Below are 21,654 nucleotides of genomic sequence, written 5' to 3'. Positions count from 1 at the left end.
TCAATAAACATGTTTTACTGAACTAGTATTATTTGTATTTGTATCATATATAGGCATAATAGAAAAGTTTTAGTTGCCATAACTTCTCATGTTTGAGAGTATTTATAAGTACAACTCAAAATGTTGAGTTTTGATGCATTTGAAAGGTAACTTTTCTGAAACAAAAAGAATTAGTTGAGACTGCTGAATTTTAAGTGTTAAAAATTCAAATCTAAATCTAAATTTGAAGTTATCTCAAAGTTAATTTAAATGTTATCTCAACAAAAGATAATTTGTAAATGTATGTAGTTTTCTTCAAAACTTGAGAGTTTTTACTTGGACTCAAAATGCAAAAATCTATTGCAGCCAGTTACCGAGAATTTTTGAGTTTTCATAGCCCTTTATTTTTTACGGTGCTGATTTTCGGTCACATTTCACAGAAAATCACTCAGATTGACTGAACAACAGCTATGCGATCTTTGTGAAACTTTTCAGTTTCTGAGATTTGCAGGCATGACTCCATGATTTTCGGTCACATTACAGGGAAAATCAGTCAGATTGAGAGAATCCTGATCAGAAACAACAGTTATGCAGTCTTTGTGAAACGTTTCAGTTTTTAACATTTGCAGACATGACTCCATGATTTTCAGTCACATTACAGGGAATATCATTCAGACTGAGTGAATACTGATCAGAAACAACAGTGATGCGGTCTTTGTGAAACCTTTCAGTTTCTGAGGTTGGCAGGCATGACTCCCTGCTTTTAGGTCACATTGCACAGAAAATCAGTCAGATTGAGTGAATGCTGATCAGAAACAACAGTTATGCGACCTTTGTGAAACTTTTCAGTTTCTGAGGTCGGCAGGAATGATTCCATGCTTTTAGATCATATTGCACAGAAAATCACTCAGATTGAGTGAATACTGATCAGAAGCAACAGTGATGCGGTCTTCGTGAAACTTTTCGGTTTCTGAGATTTACAGGCATGACTCCCTGCTTTAAGTCATATTACAGAGAAAATCACTCAGATTGAGTGAATACTGATCAGAAACAACAGTGATGTGGTCTTTGAAACTTTTGAGTTTCTGAGGTCGGCAGGCATGACTCCCTGCCTTTAGGTCACATTGCACAGAAAACCATTCAGACTGACTGAATACTGATCAGAAACAACAGTGATGCGGTCTTTGTGAAACTTTTCAGTTTCTGAGGTCGGCATGTATGTAGTACTGCTCTTCGGTCACATTGCACAGAAAAACATTCAGATTGAGTGAATACTGATCAGAAACAACAGTTATGCGGTCTTTGTGAAACTTTTCAGTTTCTGAGGGCGGCAGGTTTGACTTATTATTTATTATTTTCCGTCACATTGCACAGAAAATCATTCAGACTGACTGAATACTGATCACTGTTGTTTCTTAAATAGCAATGATGTGATGATGATGAAGTCCAAATCAAGTACCCTGGGTTGCCTGAGAGAGGAGTCGAAGCCAATATGAATCTCCTCTTAATAACTGCTCTAACTCCCCAACTCATGGTTGTTTTCGTGAACCTAAGGTAAAACATATGGTTCCTAAATTAAAGAAAAAGGGCTTCCTTACATAAGATGAGGGAGTAATGTATCTCCCATCCACACCTAGACCTTTTGATCTAGAAACCCCTAGACAAAGCCCCTAAATCTTTTTGCCCTAGAGCCTTCTGGCTAAGGCCCTTAAATCTTTTTGAGCAGGGGACTCCTAGCTAAACATACCAAACCCATAAATTTACATAACATATAGAACTTCAGATACTACATATTTCCCCCCTTCAAGACTACGCAGAGTCTCGAAAAATCAAAGAATAACACATACATGCTTGCAGTTATAACAAGTATAACAGTTCCTCCTACAGAATAACCTTAGCAATTCAGCAACTTTGTGGAGTGTGAGAGTGAAAAACCTGTCAGGCAGCCATCTATCCTGAAATGTCCATCAAACAATCTAGACAGGAAAATTCTCTCACGGCCCCTCTGCCTTAGGCGACCACATATAGTACTCCAGACCAATTAAAAAGTAGGAATTTTTACAAGTGTGTAGGGATATGACTTAAGTAAATACATATGGAAACCTCAGAAAATAAAATCTAAACAATGTCCAAATTCAGGCTGGTCGATCCATCGCACCTTCCAATGGACCTTTCCCTACCTAGCACCAATATCCCTAAGCATCCCTGAAAAAAAAGAAAACATCTGAGATCCCAGTATATTTACTCAATATCAGAAAACATCATTCAATTAAAACAAAGAAAATGTTTAAAAAATCAAGTTTTACTCATGTAAAAAAGAAACTCAAAAACTAAGCAAGACATAATAGTTTGGCTAAAATTATCACTCTTATATAAATGTCCTTTATCACTATCACAGATTACAATATAATTGAACAAAATCCAATATTATAAAAATGTATGTAAAAGAAGACAGAAAAATGTATCACACTGCAGCTCCTCAGCAGCGTCGACTCTCAGTGTAGTGTCGATGTCATTTTAAATCTGGCCAGTCCTTTTTTATTGTCCATGTTTGAGTGTCTGAATCCCTTCAGAACATCGGGATCCCTGAACAACCAACCACCCTCAAAGTGGTCTTCCCCAATATCGTTCTTGGAGGACAGAAAAGAAAACACCAAACAGTATCTTTGCAAAAACAACAGATGCAAATTGAAACATCAAATACAGATTACCACCTTATAAGTAGATGTGAAATTCACAATATCATACTTTCACATTATTCCTAGTTATAAATCACCTTTTCCATTTCCCCCCTTTAATCATACCACTCTATAGTAAGAAACTACTAACAATAAAATAATAACAGAAATAAATGTTAAGACTATAATAGTCTTGTTAACAATATTCAAAATGGATATTGTTCTACTAGTTCGCCTTCTATCACCACTTCCTCCTAAACACCTTCACGAACACCTTGTCTTTTGCATTTTTTCCTATTTCTTCTGCACTTGTATCTCTCTTATCTTTTACAGCTTTTATCAATTTCTGTCCCTCATTTTCAAACAACTGGAGAATGCCATGCTCTATTTGTCTCTTTTCTTTACGTTTTAACCCCCTTTTTACCCTTCTTTTGATCCATCTTATATGTGGACACAAGCACCTGCATTGTTTTAATTACATCTGGTTTAAGAGTCCCCTCCACTGGCCATGGTTGGTCAATTTCAGGCCAGCGCTTATGCCATTTCTTTGACATCTTTGCAATGCCTTTAATTAAGGGATTATTCTTCTGTACTAGCAGAATTATTATTATTACTATTAACAGGAGTAATTACTTTCGGAATTTTAGTGTCCATTTTCAACATTGTAATGGTTCTCTTATGTTCCCTTATTGTAAATTAAGACTAATTATTAAGACTAATTAAAAGTTATAAGCCACTATTTTGCCACAGTCAACAAAAGTAAAATGAAATAAATTTGCCAACTTCAAAGGAATCAAAAGACATTAATATAAACCAAAATCACAACCAGTGAGTCCACATATGCTATTGGCTAAACACACAAACAATCTATCAAATTTTAAGTAAAACTTCCCCAAATATCCTATAAATAAAAAGAAAGTCCAATCCTATATAAAAGCTTAAAAGGTCACACACTCCAACAAGGGGCAAACTATCACCAATCGTGTTCCCCTTCGTAACAAATCAATCACCAAATTATCACCCAATGCTCCATTCATTTTTAAAATCATCAAATAATCTCAATATTTAATCCCCAATGCAGATCAGATCAGAATAAACCATACACAGACAATAAAACTCTCATTTGTAACTCTCAATAGTGTTTAAACCAAATAATTATACTCCATTAATTAATTAAATGCATTAACTGGTCAGTCTGCTGCCAAGCCTCTCTTCTAAATGACTACAGCATGTATTATCTTTTGTATATGTAGACAGATGGATGTATTCTCTTAACCCCAAATTGAGAAATGTTCTTATGACAAACTAAATGTGTATCAACAACAATAGCTATAAATGAGTGTACACACAAATGTTTAAAATGCAGGTTTTTGTTAAAAGAGTTTGTGGATAAAACCGAACTAGCCTTGATCAGACTGGACTCAGGAGCTGCACACTCTGTCGTCAGCAAGCCTCAATCCGTGTAATGCACTGGCGTCTGCGCTTTGGAAGATCCCAATTCAGACGCACTCCGTCTCCTCTCTCTCCTCCTCCCACTCTCACACACCATAGGAGGATAAAGGAAGAAAAAGAGAAAACAGACAAAAATTCAGTATCTTATGAACCCACTAGGTCCTTATATACAACACAATAAACAATTCAGTGTGATTTATGCACATTATCTGCCAACACTTCATTTTTATCTACACCAGATGTTTTCCTTCTTTTAAACTACAACTATTAATAAACACCAAGTTATGATTTCATTATCAATTTAGAAATTTTAGTTTGTTTCACTCTAATAACATCTTAAATCTTCCAATAGTATATTATTATCCACAAGCTGTATTTCCTAGTACTCTTTTTACTATACAGTGATTCAAATATCCTAAAAACTTCTATCAGAACCAAATCATAATGACCTACCATCTAACATTGCACTACCTTACAATAAGAGAAGGGAGAGAGCACCCTCACCACTCCTCCTATTAGGGAGAGCCATCTTATTTGCATTCTATGTGGGGTATCCCCCCCCTTGCTCCATCTCTTAAAATTAGCAAGAACTTCCAGTATATTCTAGCTCTCAGCGAGTGAACATCTAGCCCAATCTCCGTATATCCCCCCAAGATCAGATGGACTCCATATGACAAAGCACAGAGTCAGAAACAAAGAACACACACACAAGCCAGAAACAGAATCTCAGTCAACAACCAAAAATACAGAATGTCCGCTAACAGTTAAATCTATTTTCTCCCCTATTTTGAATAAAACTATATGTTCTTCTTCATGTATTTGAGGTCTGCAGGCATTAAGCAGCATTTTTAGAACACAGTCAACTTAAAATTACTGAATTTGAGTGAATACTGTTCAGAATCAATAGTTGTGTGATTTGTGTGATGTATTTTAGTTTCTGAGGGTTGAAGCAGTATTTTTTGATCACAGTCAATTTAAAAGTACTGAATGTGAATGAATGCTTGTCAGTTGTGTGATTTGTGTGATGTATTTGAGTTTCTGAGGTCTGCAGGTGTGAAGCACTAGTCTGAGGAGACAGTGATTTGAAAATCACTAAGTTGTGATAAATACTGGTCAGAATCAATAGTTGTGTGATTTGTGTGATGTTTTTGAGTTTCCGAGGTCTGCAGGTATGAAGCAGTACTTTTAGAACACAATTAACTCAAAATTACTGAATGTGAGTGATTTGTGTGGTTTCATATTATCTCATTATTATCTCATTCTTTCACAGTTCTGCAAAGCAAAAGCATTTCGTGTTACATTCTGGGGAGAAATAACCGTTGAACTTGTTAATGAGTTGATTTTTAGTGTGCCACCAGTAACTCAAAACAATCTTTCTTGATGTTTTGAGACAGTAGATCACAAATGTAATACTAAACTATCTTTTTCTTCATCTTTTTCCAGTATATTAGTTTTTGACACCTGCTGGTTCGAAAAGGCAGTTGAAAAACACAGTGAATTCAAAATCATTCAGTCTGAGTGAAAAGTGCCTCAAAAACAACACTTGTGTGTTTTGAGCATACACTGACAAACATTTGCTACAACTACTTGTGAAGGGAAACTTCATAATACCCGTCTTTGGCGTTTCTGAAAAGGATGTTTTTGTAACATCCTGGGAAGAAATAACAGAAACGTTTGCTGGGACATAGTTGGACACCAGCTCATCATGCGCTGATCCAAGTCTGGTAAGTTTAAGATGCGAACCTCCACATCACATCATAAAAAGTAAGTAAAGTGTATCATGAATTGTATTTAAATTTCAACTATTTGATATTTAAATACAATTTATATTTTAATGAAGAGGGATTATACAGACTTGAGCTGTGGGTTAAATAAAGCCCTGCAGATTTTTACATTACAAGGTCTTACATGTAGGAACTGGGTTTTTAGATATTTGTCAGTCTGATGACTAGGATGTATTTCAAATTCTGTGGAAGAATACTGGGATGCATTGTGGCTCTTGTGTGGTCACTGTGCAGTCCCTGTGTGGTCCTTAGTGAAACAACATCACCATTGCAAATTAATGGATACAGTGCTTTCACTGAGAACTGAGAATCGAGAAGAACTGAGAGAACAGAGCAACACTAAAATAGTTTTTTGGACTGTTGGGTAATCCACCCAACAGTCCCATTATTGCAATAACTGGCCATCAAAACGGTGTCGTCGTCAACATGACTACTGAGGAGGTTGAGATGGCAGAAAAAACTAAGCCAAGTGTCCACATCATCTGTGTAAGTACAAACATGATAATAAAAATCTAAGTGATCCAAGAGGCTATACATTGTTTAATCGGTTGGAGAGAAAAGCCACATCTCTTGATTTAATAGGCTGGACAGCACAAGACTCAAAGGTACCATGGGCAAGCAGCTGTACCCCTCAATCAGAACGTGTACACCTGGTTGCGGAGTTAAAACCAACTTCAAGAAAAAATTGAAGTAGGGTCAGAGGCATCTATCTTTTTCCACAATTCCAATGGCCTGGGAAGGGATGAATTTAGGGACTGCCCCCACATTCAACATGCAACAACTTTCAATTGTCTACTTTAACACGCATTTTATTCTTGTGTATTTTTCTTTTTTTACATTATTTATCCCTCTAGGCCAAGCAGCAACTGGGACGTAAAACCTATGACAGTGTTGCAACATTTATGTGTCATGATGCCAACACAGCCAAAAGCTTTTACCAAGCTAAATGAATGCCAAACCTATTGACAATGTTGTATCCATCAACTTGTATTTAGTAATCTTTTGCATTACACAGCGGAGGACCCAGTAGAGGACACACTCTAAGGGCAGAGTATTGACAACAATGGCAATTTCGACATATGCAGCAAAGAAAAGTAAAAGGAGAGAGGCATATGACAACTTGGAGACAAGCTCCTCTGCAGAGGTTGAAAGGCAGGGCAGAGAACTCATGCAGGATAAAGACTATCAAGGATTCGAAGTGGAGCAAGAGCCATCAAGACCAGAGGAGCATTTGAGAAGACAATTTTACCAACAGCCCATGAACAAGGTATGTGTGCCCTCAGACCCACAGTGAGAGTTGTGATCAGTTGCAGTGCTTCCACACATACCAGAATGTTTTAATCCAAAATGAGCAAAATACAGTATATCTTTATCTTTTCTTCCACCTCAGCTCAGCAGAGAATGTTATTCTTGATGCAGCTGAAGAAGTTCAACCTGCCAAGGACAATGATGGTGAACTTCTACACCTCATCATCGAGTCCATCCTCACCTTCTCCATCACCATATGGTACGCTGCTGCCACTGTGAAGAACAAAAGCAGACTGCAGTGTATCATCTGCTCTGCTGAGAAGGGGATTGCTTGCAATCTACTATCCCTCCAGGATCCTGAGGTGCGCAGTAAAGATTGTAGCCTTATCAACAAGGCTAAGAGAGCCCCACTGTCACTGACCCCCGCTGCTTCCCCACAGAAATATTGCACATTCCTATTATTTTGCACAGTGTAAATATTCATATTGTATTGTATGTATTTATATATTTTTTTATATTTTCAATATTTTGTATTACATTCCTCACATCTAACATTTCAATCAAACATTTAGAATTGGGTCAAATGTTTACAACAAAGGGACTTAAGTTTAGAAATTTGATCTTTGCCATTGTGTGTAAGTGATTGTCATTGACGAGATGGCACCCCCTCCCTTATAGAAAACAAAACTTAAGTCAAGAACAAAAACAGATTATTAAATCACTTGGTAATAACAAACACATAGTCATTAAACCATCAGATAAAGGGGGACAAATGTCTTATAGGATGGGAACAACTACATATTAGAGGCAAACAGTTAGGCAGACAGTTAAATAACAGAACTTATTACAAACCATTTTCAAACTCATTACAATTAGAAACAAAGGCAATAATCAGGCAATAATATACCAAAATAAATTTGTTATTTGGACTGAGTCCAGATGAGCCCAGGTCCCGCCTCTTCCATCTACTCCCTAAAACTACAAGCCTCCTGAGACATGGATGGCCATGGATACCATTTGTTGTCTCGGTTGGCTGTCAGCGACTGTGGTTCAGAATCTTATAGAACAATAGAGTACATAGACCATTTCATTAATCCACTTTCTAAAATCCACTGAAGTTACATAAAATGAAACATTTCCAAGTACCCAGCAGCACTCTCCTTTTCCCCATACACATAGACTCTCTATACACAAATATAGAAACACCACTTGGCCTCGCAGCCATAAGAAAAATCATGTGGAGAAATTTACATTATGCTATAGCTCACACTACTCAGAAACAATTTTCAATTTAATAATAACCACTATCTCCAGCTGTGCCAATGTGTGATGGGTCACAAATACTATCATATGCCAACATATACTCAGCAAACTGGGAAGACACAGCATTCACCAAAACAGCAATAAAACCACTTCTCTATTTCCGTTACCTGGATGACATCTTTGGTTTTTGGGACAGGATGGAAACAGAATTCGTGTCATTCCAGATCAGTGGAGACTGACAGGAAGGGGGGTAGAGAGACCATCCTTCTATCAGCTACTATCCAAACTCTTACTTGTCTTTTTGTCTGGCTCTCCAATCCATGTCCTGTTTTTTCAGAAATCTGGCAACCATTAGTGGAACAGATCCACAATCTCACAGGACTTAAAAAGTAGCACACTGGAAAATACCTTTCTTTTGTTCCAAAGACTGGGCCAACCTAACCTAACCTAGGACAGCATGGCAAAGGACAAGACTGTTAACCTTTGTCGATGCACATGTACTGAATAGGTTAATGTATCGAGGCTTTGTTGTTGTGATGTCTGCTTAAATCCCAGTACTAGGACTTGGTGATGTTACCTGTGGCACAGAAACTGTGATGCATGTGTCAAAAAAAATGAATCTATTTTCAATGAAGCTTTGTATCAAGGCTTGATTCGTTCTGTCAAAATCAGGTGACCAATGACACCCGAAGGTTCATTTCACACACATCCACGTGACTGCTTCAAAATCTGATCCAGATAGAACACTTCTTACATTGTTTTGCACATAGCCTCCTGACCCGCAGTACATTGTCAGTCTGTACAGATTTGCTACAAGCAAATATGTGTGCATTTTTGAGAATTGCAGGGGAGTATTCCATCAACGTTGCTAACGAAAGCGGCGCTTAATTGACTACGCCTTGTTCGAAGTAATGCCAACTTTCACTTGAGGCTTAAGCTGTTCCATTAACACAATTCAGCCGCACCTCATTAATGTTAACTCAAGCCAGGTTAAGCTAATCATGCATTACACACGCGCACAAGGTATATGAGCAGCCCAGGACACTGAATGTGGATACGCTGACTCAGAAAGTGTGTGCAACCTACTTCTCATCCACGGAGCAAATGCAACTCCTGGAATTATATGAAGAGTATAAGGACTCAATTACAAAAAAAAGCAATACTCAACAAAACCAGGGAGGTGGCCTGGTAAAATAATTGCGGACCGATTAAATGTGTACGTTCTTGTATTTTAATATGGAATATAACAAGCTTAATGTGTTGTAATTGTAAGGTGACAGTTATTTGTAATGGAAATGGACAGGTGTGGGGTAGTGTGTATGCATGCCATGCGTACGCCCCAGGTTCAAATACCTTCATGTTCGAATATGGCAGTATGCAGTTGTGATGATTGAGTAAGGTCGCATTCCACTTTATTAAGCTTTATGCAGCCCACTGAATTACTCTAACTGGTTTGTCTAATTGTGGTGTTCTGTTATACATCTCAACAGAAGTGGTCTCAGCAATGAAAAACGGGGATTTTAATCATTTCTTTTTGTCTTCACAGCTTGGACAAAATGATTAAATAAAAATGCACTTAATGAAAACAAATCTGTCTCTCGGACATTCTTTTAAATGAAAACTTGAAAGGTTCAGACCAAAAATAAAATTGCATTCACTTAAATGCAGGTTTAACTGAAAATAAGTGTTTCTGTAAAGATCCCTCACTGCTCTTCCATCTGCATCTTGAAGGGCCACAGGGTCAATCTGCTCCCGGTGGTCCTCTGGTAGAATGATGGGCGTTCTCTCTCGGCGTAATATGGCAACATTGTACAAGACTGCACAAGCCACACAAATGTCGCATGCCCTGTCTGGAGCAACTCTGAGGCTCTCAAGACATTAAAATTTTGACTTGAGCAGTCCAAAAGTCATTTCAATCTTAGCCCTGGTCTTGGAGTCGGCATGATTGAAGGCTCTCTCTGCCTCCTTTACAGGGTCTGCATAGAGTGTTAAAAGGTGGGGCAGACAAGGGTAGCTCCAGTCGCCTAATGAAATCCTATTACATTCCCCTACAGAATATAAAGCGATTATTAAATACTTGTGTTTTATAGTTAACGTAAGGTTAAACCTCAAATTAAACCATGTTCTCCTTACCTTGTGCCAACTGCCGAGACAGTTCTGATGCCCTGAAAATGCTGGCATCATGGGCAGAGCCAGGACATTTTGCCTCAATATTGGCTATCAGGCAGTTTTCTCCACAGACCATGTGACAACATGGAGAGGGGATTGAAGTGACAATTTGTTTGGTAGAATGGCAGTGGCTGTTTATGCTATGATGCATGTGATTAATCAAGAAAATCCCTCATTTGTGTGTCTAGTCTGTTCTCATAAGGTAGAAGTGAATCATCTGTGCTGTATATACTTGGTGTAAGGCCAACGAGGTCATGTCCATAAAAGGATTTAAATCCAAATAAGTGTCCAATGTGTTTGATCTATTGAGATGCACATGTCTCACACAAATATAGCTATTCTGCTTGGCACTGTATGCACAGCTGGCCTTGTAAATACCTGTATATTTAGGCTATGGAAAGATTTCCGGTTCTGCCTCAACAGGTCCAGGTTGGGTCTGGATGCGCACATGGGTGCAATCTATTGCGCCTAGAACATCTGATAGAGATAGGGTGAATTGAGGATATCTGGGACATTTTTGGTCTATTGTGATATCAAGTAATACACTGAATTTACATAGGTGTCCCACATTACCCAATGTCCAAGATTTCGCCCTATTTCAACATGTGGGCTACATTGTCATATACATTATTTTAATTGTCGCATACCTGCAATTGAATAAAAAAGTGTCTTTGATCCATTCTGTTTCAGATGGCCAGGGAAAGTGATAATATTGAGGAACCACTTCAGGGCAAGGTATACCCTACTTATCTCCCTGCATATGGTTGCTTTGGACAGACCTTCTGCATCATTCACAGTATGTAAGAATGTCCCTGATGCAAAGAATCGCAGAGCTATACAAACTGACTGAACGGTGCTCAAGGCCTGGCTACGTCAAGCCTGTTTTCTGATCTGTGTCTCGAGAAGACGGCGCAGATAAACTATACTTGGCCTGGTGAACCTGTACCTCTCCCACAGGTACTCATCAGAGAAGGCCAGTGGGTTAGTCCAGTCTCTGAAGACCCTTGGAGCAGGTTGATCAAATGCTTGTTTTAAATCTGAGCGCCTTCATCAATAGGCTCCTCCTCGAGGAAAGGACATGCCATTCTTGGGACTTGAGATGTGTGCTCCTTGGGACTTAGGATGTAGGGTGCTGCTTATATACCTAGCCTAGTCCTCTGGGTAGGCCTATTAAGGGACCTATTAAACAACCTTTTAACTAACTCACCTGAATGCAAGGTATGAGGCTGACAATTTTCCAGCAATGTCCTTGTGAATTTCATTGGGACACAGACTTCACTGACATTATGGGTTCATAATGTCAGTGGCCTACGAAATAAAGGTAGGCTCATTGAGTTTGTGAAAATTGTGTGAGGTGTCATTTATATAAAGTGTTGCTGCAATTCAGAATTTTCTCTCTTGGAATTGATAAAAGTAAACCGCATAATCATCATAGTTTAATGGTGGGAATTGAACCTATGCTGTAGTGCAATCACTTAACCAGTCCTCCACAGAGCTTTCAAAATTCAGTTTATTTAAACAAATTAACAAAACATAATACTCAGGATGAGATGTAGTTTTTAAAAATTATTTCATTTGCAATGATTATAATTTTAGGAACCAAGTACAAATATAGGGTAATCCAACCTGTGTCCCTTCTGCTGAATGTTTTCCATTCTTCTTAGTTCCTCAATGTACGAGTTTTTTTATGAATTCACAATGCAAAATGTTATGTGTGTTTTTAGTTACTTGAAGAATGTAATGGAACAGATTTATTTATTTATATATTGATTTATTCATTAATCCATTCATGTACTCATCTATCAATTTATTTGTTTTTGCTTCAAGGCAATTCATGTGTTGGTCCAGTTGTGAAACGTTTTGCAACAAAGTGCTTTTCCTCACTTTGACCAGCAGATGGCCTCATTGAGCACTTATTTGAATAGCTTCGAGTAATGAACCATTTTTTGCTGCAACTGTGCTGAAAGCTTTGCTGGTTCATAAAGCTTCACTTCGCCATCACTACTAGGACTTGCATGCAGCTAACCCTGTCTTTTAACCTGGTACCCTGTAGACTACATGAACTGGCCTAAACAAAGAGACTCACTCTCTACCAACCCCACATGGCATGAGGTTCCAGCAGCTACCTTTGATACCTTTGTTTGTGTGTATTTATTATGAATAAATAAGGACTCTAAAGTCATTTAGATTTAAATTAATTAAATTTAACCTCTCAAGAGGCAACATAAAAACACATACTGTTAGGGTTGGATGATAAACATGTAAATATTCCCTTCTTTGAAACTGACTAATATTTAAACAGAAAGAAACTGCCCACAAAGGCATTTTAAAAGGAAAGTGCTCTGCTCCTTATAGGGCCAGGCACAGAAAAACCTGCACAAGCAGTAAATCTAAATACAAGTGAACAAGCATTTATCAAGATCACAATTACAAGGCTCACATAAATGTTGATCTGAGTCAGATTTTTTGTGATGGACATTTTTGAGTCAAACTTACACATTCAGCATTGCAAGGGGTCCTTAAGTATGATGTTGGCATGTTAAAGATGCTGTGTTTGTTGGTTTCACAGCCCCAACAAACAACAGTTTCTGAGACCTGATGCAGAGGACGGTATGACTCCCATCAGTGACCCACCTTTGAAGGGTGAAACTATTGCCCCACTCTCGCCATTTTGTTTCAGTCTGATTAAACTTTTTTTTTAAAGCCTTTGATAGAATTATATATACAATAATTATATTGACAGTGTCAGATATGTGATAATTTAATCAGTTTCACCTAAAAGAATAGATTGTTTATTTTAGGTGATAACCATCTGTGGACATTCTGTTATAACTGTTTAGTTTCTGGACATTAACAAATGTGGGAGTCAGACTGAATATCATTATTAAACTTTAACTTCCTCATGTTTCCTGATTACTGGTAGTTCTAAAACCAGTTAATAGGCTCATTAGGCCATGGACTGGTGTTGTCCTGTAGGCTTAAAAGCAATATTTAGTTAAAAAGAAAAAAAGGGTTTATTTTTGGCAGATAATTTGGAAATGTATATTGTTTTAACTAGAAATGCGTCATCTTTGATGTAACAGGAAATAGGAAGTAGAAAGCATGGATGTATAATAAGACCTGGATATGGCGTTGCTGCCATGGCGTTTTTTCCAGTGGTAACAAATAACAGCTTCACTTTCATGTATTTGCACTAAATTTTACTGACAACATTAAATACAATTAAGTAAGCAAGTAAATACAAATAAAACCGAAAATCAAAGTGGTAAGACTGAAAAAAATCAGTCAAATAATTAATAGATGTTTGATTTACTCTACTATAAATGTTTTCTCCTGACAGGCAGAGATTGGAGGGAACAGGACATGTGGAGGTTTGGCTTGTTATAATACACCCATCCAGTCCTGACTGTTGCATATAGCTGTGGAGAACAGTGAAAAATAAAAAGAGGGCTAAGAATGACAGGACATAAAGTTTATACATAAAGTTATACATACAGTTTTGATTGTTTTTTTTTTTTGTTTTTTTTTAAAGAAGACATGGCGTATAAATATGCGGCATATGAGAAAGTAAACGTAATAACTTTACCTGGTACTTTAGTTGTTGTTATCTGTCACAGGCAGCATCCATATCTTAAAAAGGCCTAAAAGACAATTTAAACTTAATATTTTTGCCTGGTTATGTTGATGTTAATGTTGATTCCAATGTGCCTTTAGGCTCTAAAGCTTCAAACTGAATGTTGGCATGTTTCCGTCTAACATCACAAATAAATTAATTCTTTACATGTGAATTACCCACGATATCAATGACTGCGGGTTTAATACCACCTTACTTTTCAGAACATTATCTTCACTGTTTGTTGCTGTTGCTGTTTGTATAAACAAACAGTCCTGTTGAAGCCTTATTATACATCCATAAAGACCACTCATGAACACACAGTGCCAGATCGAGAACGTTGTTCACTCGTTCTCATTGCCCAAAGGCATGATGGGAGTGACACTACTGCGCAGTCTCTATGGGCCGCATAATGTGGAAGTAACCTGGAAGCCAGAAACTTTTTCGGTGTATGTGCCTGGGATGGTGCCTGGTGAGCAATTCGTATTGAACTGAATGGGCGCCATTTTTAGATCCGGCACCCAGGTCTTATAATACATCCATGGTAGAAAGTCCATGTTTTGCGATTGTTTGCATTATCTCTGCCACTCATACGATGTCTGCAGCTCTCTTTGCTAATGCTGAGCACAGCCTGTGAGTTACAATATCATTTTGTTGTAGATGTTTTGCTGTATAAAAAACGCTAAAAAAAGGATTCTTAAGTTTGTTGTTAGCATCGCGGCGTTAGCTTAGCCGCTACTACAGCTTGCTACTTAGCTTTGTTGCTCTTTGCAGTGATACACTGACTGATTTTGTAGAACACTGTAAAGGTAAGTTGTAATGGAGAGTGGGGTTAGCTGTACCTCTGAAGTATTTTGTTGACAGACTGTGTGCACTGTTAAAATGCGCATTCATGTGTGCAATTGTTTGTTTTGTATTTGTGTAAAAAAATTCATTCTTTCTTACATTTTAATATAACAAAACTGCATGACTGTCAACTGGTGGTTGTTGCTTGGTCACATGTCAGCAGGAGAAAATTAAAAGTTGATAATATCATGACACATAAATTTTAACATTAACATAACATTACAATGGAGTCCAGCCTCATGGTCCGACAGTAAATATAAATTATAAAAACAACAATCCATCCTTTTATTTCACACTTTAACCAGCAGGAGCAGATCTGAAGTCCTCTGTGGAAAGTTCAGACGTCTGTCGATCTGCTGCGTTTCATTTCACTGAAATAAAACAAACAAACATGCACAATGTAGAATAAGAAGCTCATCACATCCTCTCTGTATCACATTAAAACCTGGTATTAAAATGTGTTGTGGGTGCTTGGACTGCAATCAGATGGAGCTTGACCACATGACATTACAGGTGTAAATGCGCCCAAGACACATTGAGGATAGATTGTGATCCGATCACCCAAACCATCTCCAGAGGTGGTCAGAGACATAATGTGACCACATTGAACACAATTGTCAATGCAATTGTGTTATCATTCCACATAAACAATTAGATTGGGAGAAATGTTCCTAACCATCAAGATAGCAGCTAGGCAGCTAGCAGCCATTAGCCAGCTACATAAATCAGCACTTTTCTCTGAGTTCGTCTTCAGCATTCTGGTTGTCAAAGACGGTGGATTCTCCCTCTTCGAAAACCAAGCAAATACAGTAATGCAGCTTCATAGATGGCTAGGATCTTCTTTCTTCTTTTTTTGTTGTTCATTGTTTTTTTTGTTGGATCCGCACAAATGAGAGAGGATGATGTGAGCTGGAAAGAGCAATCTGATCTCAATTTGGACAGTGAAGACACATATTATTACCAGGCAAATCACATCTGCATCAAATTTGAATACGAGAGGCATTTTAAAGCCAGGTGTAAATGGAGTCTCCGTCCACTGACCATTTTCTACAGTGTCTATAAGCTGCTCTTTACTTGTTATAGCTATATGTTATGACTGTGTTCTCACAGCAGGACAGTGTTTTCACAGCTTCTTGTCTCATGGTACTGCTGACTTACCGGAGCTCTTCCTTCAGCCGAGCCAGTTTGTCATGCAGACGATCATTCTTCACCTGAATGGGATTGTTGGGCACGAACCAGGCTGCTATAAACTTACACACCACCACAACATGCTGCAGAAACAGACAAGACAACTATTTAACTGGCCTCATCAATTCTAATGAACAACACTGCCTCATCCCCATCTGGAGTACGAACCTCAAACAGGATGACAAAGGCAAACCGCACAGCCAGGACCAACCAGAACTGAGAGGTCAGTGTGTAGTCCTCATCACTCCTGTAGTCTCTATAGCTGCACAAATGAGACAGTTGGTCCTGTTTATCACATCTGTGACTGACTACCCTGTATGTTTGGACAGACCTGAATAAGAGTAAGGCTGACTCACCTGCACTGTGTAACGTTCAATCCATTCTCTGTCCTCATTTGATTGATATGAAAGTCATTGTAAACTGCTGAGTGACTGATGAAAGCCGTGGACAGAGTGTCATTAATGTAGCCCTGCATGCAGCTGCAACAAGACCACAAAACACATATGAGACACAACACAGAAACCACTCTGCTGACTTGTTATCAGGTGCTCGTAACAGCTGAAACATAACTGACTGTGTGTTAGTGCTTCCATTAGCACACGGTCCATAACGATAACGATAGACAAGGCGTGGAACAAAATCTGATGACACTCCAATGACCAGGCCATTGGCGATGACCGCCAACACACCGATGGCCTCCAACACCTTCGTCCAAACACCTGCAGAGCAAACACAGTACTGTAAAACACACCTGTACACATAAGACTGTACTGTCACACAGAGAGACATTGCCAGCTGAGTTTGCCTTTCTGAGAGGACACACACAAAACTGCAAGGAGCAATGTCATCACATGCAGTTATAGAGCACACACACACACACACAGATGCAAGGGAGAGAGAGTGAGCTGCTAGCTGCCATGAAGTTTGGTAAAACAGATCTGTCACATCTCATTCCCGGGTTGGCGCTCCTCTAAGCTTCTGATTCTCTTTGTGAGACTATTTGGTTGGTGACTGTGTGTTTTGAAAACTTATCTCGGGGCTGCAGCTCACTCTCTTTCAAAGTGTAGCTGCAGTGTTTCTGATTTAAGGCTTGTGTACAGGGTTTGTGCTCTGAAACATGTCACAAAAGGGAAAAAGGGCAAAAATTTGTGCGTTCACCTGGGTATTGTGTTTACATCACTGCTGATAGGCACGGGAGCTGATAAATACAGTACCTGTGACTACAGCAGTCATGTGACCTGGGTGTGAATGCTGATTATAGCCTTTTCCATTGGCAACAAAAGCAAGATGTTGCAGGTCTTAGCGGTTTTTTTTTTTTTTACCAGTGTAAAAGGGGCTTAAGAGTGGTGACACTTCACAGTTAGGGAGTTCTGGGCAAAACAAATGTTTTCTAAATAACCACATAATGGAACAATTAAAACCAAAAAGATACACAGGACAATAAGCCATCTCTATTATTTTCAAATTAAAACACAGTGGAATCAGAAGGAATCAAATGTTGAACACCGACATTCACATCAGACAACATCTGATAAAGATTTATAACGTTTCAGTTTGAGGACAGGTTACTGCAAGACTGATTGACAGGTTTCCTGTAAGTGCCCCTGTACCCACCCATTCTACAATTATTCTGGTTTTACAGTTAGCTCAGATTTTCAACAGCCAGTGTCCTCATGTAGAATTAAAATGATTTTGTGAAATTAATGTAACAGTTCCCTCCACACAGAAACCTTTCACTCATAAATAAACAGACACACAGCTCACCAATGTCATTGGTTTTCCTAGGAACCAGCCGGCGCTCCAGGTGGACCATCTTGATGGCGTCTAAGCGGATCTCAAAGATGTTGTTGATGAGAGCCAACAAGGGAGCGAGGGGGAACGCTGCCACAAATATGGTGGTGAAACTGAACTGGACCACTGAAGTGCACAGACAGTACGCCACAAACATTTACTTATTTGAGAAGTAATTAATTTTGTCTTTCTCTGGCACAAAAAGCATTAAGAGTAATATAAAAATGATATCTATAAACATCAAATATTGTGGCTTCAGACTTCGTAGATTTGACAACTATGTATGAAATATATAGGACATCTCAATTTTTCTAGTTGATACTGATATTTACAAAGAGATTTTGTTCAGAAAGTTGATCCAACTCTGTTGCAAGAGTTCCCACTTATGTGTGTCACTGTCACCTGGGTTCAGGTCTGGAGACTCTGCTGGTTATATTCTTTGAATGTTGTAGCTCATTGTGTTGCTGTGGGATGAAGCCCTGACCAATCAGTCTATTTCCTCTAGTCTGACAGCAGAATACAGTCCTACTTCCTGCAGTACAATATTATCCTAATAATACATCAGAGTATGCACTAAAACAGTTTGTTCCAACACTGCCTTTGTACAAACAGAGTCATCAACAAAAGCTAGGGCACCTATAGGAATTGTTGGCATTAACCTTCTGCACTTCATTTACTTCAGAGCTAGGATTAGAGAATGGTTGTAATAATAATAACTTAAATTTGTGCCAACTGTCAGGCCTTTGTTTGCTCTAATAATCCACCTTCAAACCAGTGACTTTGGTTTTCAGGTTTGATAGTCATGGTGGAGACCGTGGACCTAGACCTACCCATCTCCAGGAACTCATTGAACAGGCTAAAGGCATCTGTGTTGGCCAGGTGGTAGTTACGTAGCCAGTCCCGGAGTTTGCAGGTGTCGCATGGTTCAACACATCCCTGTTCATCACGGCAGGCCTTCCTATAGCAGTAACCACACTTCCTCTCCAGCTTCTTTGCAGAGTTTCTGCTCATACAGCTCTTCAACCAGCTGGAAAACACATGAATGAACACTCTGAGATCAATCTGATGAGGTCTGGGCTGACACTACCTGGGTCTGGAGACTAACCCTTCAACAGCTGCTGCCTTACAAAAATAAAATGTAACATATTTTGGGGCTCCCCTGTATAAAATTCCCTGCTGGAGGATAAGTGAAATCAGAGCACACTCCTGTTCTGCCTCAGAGACTTTATGCATATGCACGCTACGCTTCGACAGACTCTACTGTGAATAGTTAATAGTAGTAAATAGTTAACTCACCTCTCTCTGCTGGTCTGTTTGCAAGTTATATTCTTTGTTGTAGCAGTTGTGTGTCAGTGACAATGTAAGTTCTGTTAACTAATATCCAACGTTCTGTCTTCATGGCGATATATGATACTGCTGTTCATATGTAGTGTTCAGGATGAGATAATTAGTAGGATACTAGCTCATTTTCATACCCTGACTCCTTGTGGTTGTTAGGTTGTGCTATGTTTCATATATGTAACTGATATCCTATGTTAAATTCTAATATGACAATGTAAAGTAATTATCACTATTATTTCCTGTTACAGATATGACAAACCACACATCTAATCTACCTGTCATATTACCAACTCCTCCCACTTGGAAATCAGTGCATGTTGGGAATAAATATTACCTCCAAAGAAGTTAAGTTGCTGCATTTTCTCTGACCAGAAAATCGGGCCAGTTGAACAGTGTTAGACTTAAGTCACCCCAACTATTCGTTACAACCCCAGGGGCTCACCTGGTGGAACCATAAAGGCTTAACTGCAGCGGTCTGGGTCCCACTCTGACCCATGACCCTTTGCTGCATGTCATGCCCCCTCTCTTTAACTTTTCTATCTCTCTCTCACTGTTGATATCGGAACAAAAAATGCACTTAAAAAAAAAAACTTAAAAAAGGTCTCACATTATTTTGATATCACTGTATATTTGACGTCACTGACAGACCATGTGGAGTTTGAATGGCACTGATTGGTACTACAGACCAGAGGCCGGCTGCGATGTTAGGGTGATTGCATGGACATAACGTCTACCGGCAGTGGTGTGATGGCAGCATATATGGGGAAATTAGGGTGGATATATGCTTTGCCTAGGCAGCAGCCACTTAGACAAAGCCACCAAGACCAGCGCCTTCAGCACCAGGACATGGATCTTACCCTGTGTGAGCAAGCAAGTTTGCAGTTGACACGCAAGTACAGTAATAGCTGGTTTTCAATCCAAGTGTGACTCATAAAACAACATGAAAAGTAATCCAACGATCGATAGAAGAAAAGTGTTACAAAGAAAAGATCATTGGAGAGCCTGAACAAAACACTGGAAAGACTCCTTAGTAGAGATCTAATAAAATCATAGCAAATTTCAGGTAAACAGGGTTTGGGGTGTGACTGAGGGTGGTGCTTTGTTGTGACATCACAAAGTTCCAGAAGTCCTGACGGCTCATTTTAAGGCTCAGTTTCTGAATACAGGCTGTGTGCATTTCTCTGTGGACTGATACTTTGATACTTTCACCTGCTTTATAATCAAAGAACACATGGACATCTATCTTTAGACTGTATGAACCTTTAAATGAAAACACTTACGGCACTGTGAACTCAAAGATGTTGTTGAGAGTCTGTTTTAGCAGCATGATCACAGCCATCTGGATGAAAAGATCCGTCAAACAGCCGCTAGGATGGCACTACAAGACACACAGAACACACCTGAGGGTTAGTACTGTGATGCAGAACTACTGAATGTCTGAACATTAAGTGAATCTCCTCCTCACCTCCTCCAGTCTCCACCGAGCGATACGCACATAATTTCCTGGATGGCCATTTATCCTGTGAGAGAACATCAATGTCACATCAATCTGCATCTTAAACCTCTGAGCATGGTCTGTATACAATACTGGTTACCATGGTAACAGGTTACACTACTGAGTGACACTGAAAGAGAGTCAGTTCCTCATGTTTCACATATCTCAGCTACAGATAACCTCATCCACCACAGTTTGACAAAACTATCTGTACAATTTTAGTTCACCACAAATCTGAATCACTTTTAAGTAGATGACTTTCTGCATGTAAAACAACAACATCACTTTAGTCAGTCATTATGTTTTTGGTTATGTTTGTGTGTCTGCAGTAGATGTCTTATAATACTTGAAAACTGCAAGCAGCTATCTATCCTTCAGCTGTTTGTAATTTATATAATATTCCTATATGACATTTCTTATAATCTTCATCTTCACTTTAGGATATAGGTTTAATGATTTAATTGTGACCTTAACATGCAATATTTCATGTCCTTTCTAAGTTTACTGGAATATTTTTTAATATTCTTACTGTAATTAATTATATCCACTGTCAACCTTGTGTGTATGGATCAACTTTGTCTTAACTTCAACTGATTGGATCATACAGTAACATATGTTAAATTGTACCAACTCAACATCAGAGTATAGGAGTACCTCCTACCTGATATCACTAACAAATTTGTATGAAGAGTAGTGGCCATACCCTGGCATCAGTCACAAGCCATTAAAAGTTCATAGTAAGGACATGCAGAGTTATGGACATGAAATTGACACTTTCTTACTCCCCCCACCATCAAACTATCATAT

At 38.7% G+C, this 21,654-nt stretch overlaps 1 protein-coding gene and 1 long non-coding RNA gene across 5 annotated transcripts in view; one reads left to right on the top strand and one right to left on the bottom strand.

Moving 5' to 3' along the window:
- The first annotated feature begins 14,678 nt into the window (after nucleotides 1–14,678).
- On the top strand, nucleotides 14,679–18,943 carry LOC139615112 (uncharacterized). 2 transcript variants are annotated; one of them, XR_011687229.1, is made up of 4 exons: nucleotides 14,679–14,819; nucleotides 16,143–16,443; nucleotides 18,006–18,153; nucleotides 18,803–18,943. It is a non-coding gene; the product is annotated as an uncharacterized lncRNA (long non-coding RNA). The 2 variants fall into 2 exon arrangements; XR_011687230.1 differs by having other exon boundaries at nucleotides 18,006–18,183; nucleotides 18,803–18,942.
- ano9b (anoctamin 9b) overlaps nucleotides 15,117–21,654 on the bottom strand; it is a 30,326-nt gene continuing 23,788 nt past the window's right edge. For 2 of the 3 annotated variants that reach the window (XM_071472950.1, XM_071472952.1), the window contains exons 16-24: nucleotides 20,818–20,872; nucleotides 20,633–20,730; nucleotides 18,842–19,038; nucleotides 17,985–18,137; nucleotides 16,795–16,939; nucleotides 16,577–16,699; nucleotides 16,389–16,482; nucleotides 16,191–16,303; nucleotides 15,410–15,941 (exon numbers count right to left, since the gene is read on the bottom strand). In XM_071472950.1, coding sequence (XP_071329051.1) covers nucleotides 15,893–15,941; nucleotides 16,191–16,303; nucleotides 16,389–16,482; nucleotides 16,577–16,699; nucleotides 16,795–16,939; nucleotides 17,985–18,137; nucleotides 18,842–19,038; nucleotides 20,633–20,730; nucleotides 20,818–20,872 — 1,027 coding nt within the window. In that variant the 3' untranslated portion in view covers nucleotides 15,410–15,892. The other variant, XM_071472951.1, reaches the window with a different exon arrangement.

The sequence above is a fragment of the Trachinotus anak genome, unplaced genomic scaffold (assembly GCF_046630095.1).
Source record: "Trachinotus anak isolate AG129_WGS33_773 ecotype Australia unplaced genomic scaffold, CSIRO_AGI_Tana_v1 ptg000042l, whole genome shotgun sequence".
Classification (NCBI taxonomy): domain Eukaryota; kingdom Metazoa; phylum Chordata; class Actinopteri; order Carangiformes; family Carangidae; genus Trachinotus; species Trachinotus anak.
Note: the sequence above shows the minus strand (reverse complement) of the source record. Positions and strands in the feature narration are given on the sequence as shown.